This window comes from Octodon degus, unplaced genomic scaffold (genome assembly GCF_000260255.1).
Source record: "Octodon degus isolate 3935 unplaced genomic scaffold, OctDeg1.0 scaffold00012, whole genome shotgun sequence".
NCBI lineage: Eukaryota > Metazoa > Chordata > Mammalia > Rodentia > Octodontidae > Octodon > Octodon degus.
The window spans coordinates 16,463,049-16,469,048 of NW_004524588.1; the positions used below are offsets into that span (position 1 = coordinate 16,463,049).

Genomic DNA, 6,000 nt, shown 5'->3' on the forward strand with positions numbered 1-6,000 from the left:
ACATATGGATGGATTTTATTCTGTGATCCCACCTTGCAGTCTGCATCTTTTGAATGGGAAGTTACAACCACTGGTATTGAGAATTATTATTGTAGGATATTACTGAGCCCTGTTATTGCATTATTTTTTCAAAGCAGCTTCCTTTGTTTTCCTTTTCTTTACTTTCCTAGCTAAAAATAAACTCTCCTTCAGTGCTGGCAGCCTCTGTCTTTAGGATTCCTTCAAGTATTGTCTCCAGTGCTGGCTTAATGATCATGTATTTCTTTAGGATTTTTATTTTTATTTATTTATTTATTTATTTATTTTGGTCATGCAATGTCTTTACTTGTACATCAATTTTGGAGGCAAATTTTGCAGAATATAGAACTCTGAGTTGACAATAGTTTTCATTTAGGGCTTGAAAAACTTCATTTTAGCTCGTCTGATCTCTAAAATTTGTAATGAAAAATTTGTTATTATTCTGATAGATTTGTTTTTATAGGTTAGCTAGTATTTGCTCCTTTAGTTGATCTTCTGGAGTTTTGATTAAGATGGTTGTGTAGAGGCTCTTTTCTCAGGGTGCCTCATTGGACTTCTGAATGCCTCTTATCTTTGCATATTAAATTCTTTCTTTAGATTGGAAATGTTTTTCTGATATGATTTTAGTGAATATGTTTTTTATGATTTGGAATTATTTCATTTAAGGAAAGTCATGTAAATACCATAAAATACAACCTATAACTACTATGCACACACTAACGTTCATAATATACCCAAAAGAATTATCACATAATTAAGGACAACAAAACAAATTTGAAAATCATATTTCAAATATAAGATCTTCAAATTAAGATGTAGCTGGCAGATAGATAATGAAAGAAAATGAAACAGATAAAGACTTTATTTTATTTTGAAGTCACATTCCAAACTATAAAGTGCACGGAACAATCTTGTTTTTGAAAGGAACCCTCTGTGGACAAGTTGTGAATGTATGTTTTATGCATTTTAAGTTCCGTTCTGAGTTTTCCTTTATTCCTATATTTCTGTGTGGATTTATTTTTCACTCATCTTGTAGCTCCTGGATCCATCTTGCATGTTGACCTGTGATCTTTAGTGTATCATTGAGTTTATGATCTATGATAACCCATGTTGTCTTCAATTTAAGACACTCTGTCCTCACATTGGTCAAATCTGCCATTCGTACTTTCTATTAATTTTTTTTATATTTTGTGCTACTGCCTGTACTCTTTTTATATTTTCCAATTCTTTACCAAAATAATCATTTATATTATGTATTGTCTTGATTCCCAGAATAGCTTGGTCTTAGGCCACAAACTCTTCTGCAAATGGCTTCTGATTGTGCCACAACCAGCGGTGATGGAGTCAGCAGTGTGCGTGTTCTCCAACTCTAGCCTGCCACGCAGCTGGGTTGCAGCTTACAATCACTGTGGGCTTCTTTAGAGGCAGCACTGCCTGTCTATTGTTTATCAAAGGGACACAACTTTCCAGATTTAGCTTTGTTTGTGGAAACAGGTCCTCCTCTGGGACCTGGGCTTGTCACACCCTAAGGAATATGAGCAGAGGGGCCTCAGAGCAAACAGGTCACAAAATCATAGCTTTGAGCACATAGAAGGGTACAAACACTTAGGGCTTCATTGTTTTCTCTGCATTGTCTTCAGGTTTTTTTTCAGTTCTTTGTGATTTTAAGTTTTCCTGTTCACTTCTTGATTCCCAGAGCTCTTCTTTTTCTCCTAGGTGGTTGTCTTCCAGGTATCTCACTTCCAGGCACTGGAGAGGCTGTGATTTGAGGCTAGTCTTTTGAACATCATTTTCCCCACGGGGATTCAGTTTTATTTCCTTACATAAATAAGATTTTGGTGGATGCTCTATGATGAACAAAAATGTATGTCGTTGTAGGATTAAAAAGTTCAATCGCTATAGCTTACCTCAAATTTACTCTATACAATTTATTTCATTCATTAGACCAATTACTTCATGTTATGGAAAATAAAGGAAAATAATTTGTTGAATGCTTTCCATGTTGTGGTTGTGGAAGGTGACATAGATGACACTGGTGAGCAGTCCCTGTTGGTCAACACTTAGCTTATTTCTAGTAATTACAGCTAGCTTCCTTTCCAGGTATGCTGAAACACCTTCATTCAACCCAAATAACTGTATTTATTTTACCTGTTAATCCCTCAGATTCACAGACAGAACAGAGAAGAGAGGTATAGGGTTAAATTAGCAACTCTCAGATGCTTTATTGCCTGAATTCCTCAGTGGTACCCTAATTAGGGGGATGTATTTTTAGTTTCATGAGCACCTTAAATACTAGATAATTTCTACTAACAATGGAGCAATAATATCTGGTTTAAGTTACTTTTAATACTAAGTGAACTCTCCTCTCCTCTGGTCTGTTTAAGTGATTACTACATTTTCCAGTGACTGGTTGAAAAATGATATATGTAAGGCCAAACAATTATTTTGATTCATTTTAAGCTTTTAAATTTATATTTTGAAAGAAGTGTTATTTTAATGACAGTTAAGTGTAGCTATTTTGACAGATGGATTTATCCTAATTGTGTTATGTAGCAGTCTGAAAGTTTTTAAATTGGCTTATAAAACAGCTCCATAATATATCTGGGAGTAATTTGATCATGAATAAAAAATGTTTTCCTGTTTCACTTTTCATTGATCTCATTTTGCATTTTATTATTTCTCTTTAGAAAAGTAGCTGAGTGAGCTATAAAATAATTGTTTCTATTCTGAGGGATACAGTTTACATCAATGGAATATCAGATTAGAATCTGCATACATAAAAGCATCACATGTACTTAAGAAACTATTTCTGACTTTTCCTATTCATCAAATGGTATTATTTTTTAACTTATTCCATGAAGATGACTAATCAAAATTCCATGTTAATTTCACAGGTTATGGAAATCAAAGGGCAAATGATCCACGTCCCAGAATCAAATTCCATCTTGTTTTTGGGCTCCCCATGTGTGGACAAGTTGGATGAACTCATGGGCCGAGGGCTGCATCTCTCAGACATCCCAATCCACGATGCCACCCGAGATGTCATTCTGGTTGGCGAGCAGGCCAAAGCCCAAGATGGCTTAAAGAAGAGGATGGACAAATTAAAGGCCACTTTGGAACGAACTCACCAGGCTCTGGAGGAAGAAAAAAAGAAGACGGTGGATCTCCTGTACTCCATCTTCCCTGGTGATGTTGCCCAGCAGTTGTGGCAGGGACAGCAAGTACAGGCCAGGAAGTTTGATGATGTCACCATGCTCTTTTCTGACATCGTTGGTTTCACAGCCATTTGCGCCCAGTGCACCCCCATGCAAGTGATCAGCATGCTCAACGAACTGTACACCAGATTTGACCACCAGTGTGGATTTCTGGATATTTATAAGGTAACGGGACTTAGACAATAAATTCCAATCTTAATTAAATTGCAAACCCATATTCTTTCACTTAAGTTTGATAGGAAAAAAAAACTATAACTTAGAAAATTTTACACCAAATACAGGCATTTCTGCTTCATGAGTAAACATTCATTGTGAGGCAACTTAAATATTGACAGAAACTGTATTCATGATATTGCCCAGGAAGGAAGAACTTCTTCATAGCTAGTCCTCTAAAGTCATTATTATTATTAAAATTAAACTTATTGAGCATTAGGTGACTTTGAATAATGTAATCATTGTTGTTTAGGAAGTTATGTTCCAATATAAACTAAGTTTTAGTTGACAGTTAAGAGGAAATAAAATGTTGGAATAAACATTGAAGCATATTATCATTTAAGCCATTAGTCAGTATTTTACATAACATTCTCAATTAATTGAGCCTTCTTTAATTCTAAAAGGATATATAAAAAGATAGTATCTATTTCCCAAATGATCAATGTTTTCTAGTGTAAGCTCTTTATTTCCAAATTATTTAATGGAAAATCTTGCTAAATGTGTATCAGTCACTATTTATTTGTTTCTTTTGGCAATGTCTTTGTTAATTTCATGTTAAAATCATGACAGTACCTCCAATAATTCACCCCTATTTGCTTAATGAACAACTCTGCAACTTCACGTGGACTTTCATGTGAAATAGTTCATGCCAGAATGGATGGCATTTTTATACAAAGAGTGGCAACAACTGTCATTATTAATAGTGGTGAAGAGCAGGTTTTCATTTTCTTCTCTCATAACCCATCTAGACCACCTACTTCTTTTTATAGTATGACTTGTACAGAAGGAGATTAGGAAAAGACCCATATGAACTAGAGGGTGTTCTCATGAAGGTGTGCCTCCCTGGAGAAAAAAGTTCTCTAGTTCTATTTTGTAGATTACACAGGCAATGTATAAAATTTCTGTTAGTCTCTTCTCAGTGGTAAGAAGTGTGGAAGACATATGAGGGATTTGTCTCGTTACACAAAATAAGAATTTTATTTATTTATTTATTTATTTATTTATTGCAGAACCGGGGATTGAACTCAGATCCTTGCGATTGCCAGTCAAGTGCTTATTCTACTGAGCCATTTCCCCGGCCCTAAAATAAGAATTATTACATAAATTATTTCTAACTTTTTCATACTCTGGCAGAGGTAGCCGCATTTCTGGTTCTAAGCCAGAGAGAGACACTGTAATGAATCTATCATGGTGACATCCTGTCATTTTCAGGCGAAAGTGACAATCAGCTCGAACTTGTCGGCATTGTCCTTCCTCTGGTGATTCCTGGGGAATCATTACACCAATTTCTGTAACCTCCACTCTTCTTGTACATCATAGTTTTAGTGTTAGCGACCTTTAGCTCAAACAGAAGTTTTTAAGCCTTAAGTTCAGTATGACTAAATGAGAACGAGACATAGATTCACTGTTGTGAAAACATGGGAACGCTTATCTATATAAAAGTATCAGGTGGGTTTTGAGAGAAGAAAGATATAATGTCCTGTGAGGGCACCAAGATAATTTCAGGGTTTAAAAATATAATTAGATTCATGGGCATTGAATGTCTTTTTCCTCCTGATGAACTAGGACACCTCACCGAAAAAAAAGAAAATAATCGAGAATACTCTGCATCACTATCAAGTTTGCTATACGTTATCAAACTATGGACAGCTGCATAGAGTCACAAATAACCATTGGCAAGTTGTAACTTGGAAAATGGGACTTCTTTCTTTGAAATATTCAGCTATACTTTTCCACTTTCATTTGTATAAAAAAAAACCCAAGCATAGTTCGCATATTTTCTTAATCTAAATTTGCTTATAAAATTTAGGCAAAGGGCCGGCCAGATAGCTCAGTGGACTAAAGTGCCTGCTTAGGCAGAATACAGCAACTGGAGTTCAACCCCTGGCATGCGCGTTGGCCTGCCCCTGAGCGCGCTGAGACCATGAATGAGACTGGGTGTGGTGGTGCACGCCTGTAATCCCAGCTCTTGGAAGGCTGAAAACAGGAGAATCACTATGAGTACTATGTGTGTAGTGAGACCATAGAGACCCTGTAGATCCCATACTAAATACAAATAATAATAAGAAGAAGAATATAAATAAATAGGCAAAAAATATCCTTGATAAAACACCAGGGTAGGGTATTTTTAAACATAATTTCAAAGCTATAGATATGTGTCACTGAGATACGGTATAGCAGCTTTGGCTATTTATTCAGGATTGGAGGCGTTGAGTGTGGGGACATCTAGGATCTGGAACACAGTGTGCTGAAGCCAGCATGGTAATAGCGTGGCCAGAGGGGGAAAGATGGGGAAAGAATGTCACCTCTCTGTGCAGGGCAATGAAGTACATTATGAGAAATAAAGTAGAAAGCACATGAGTTTTAAGTTCTCTATGTGAAGTGCCTACTTTCTAATCATATAATCATTTTTTATTTTCTAGAATTTTTTTTCTTTTTGGTACCTGGTGTCAAACTTAGGACCTTGGGCTTGCCAGGCAGGCTCTTATGTCACTGAGCTACCTACCAGACACTCCTAGAAAAATTATATCACATGCTGCCTGGCTGGCTGGCT

General features: G+C 36.1%; 1 protein-coding gene across 1 annotated transcript in view; it reads left to right on the plus strand.

Moving 5' to 3' along the window:
* Gucy1a2 (guanylate cyclase 1 soluble subunit alpha 2) overlaps window positions 1-6,000 on the plus strand; it is a 358,773-nt gene that overhangs the window by 235,578 nt on the left and 117,195 nt on the right. The window contains exon 5 of the mRNA XM_004626131.3: window positions 2,913-3,398. Within this exon, the coding sequence (XP_004626188.1) occupies window positions 2,913-3,398 (486 nt within the window). The remainder of the gene's footprint in view (window positions 1-2,912; window positions 3,399-6,000) is intronic.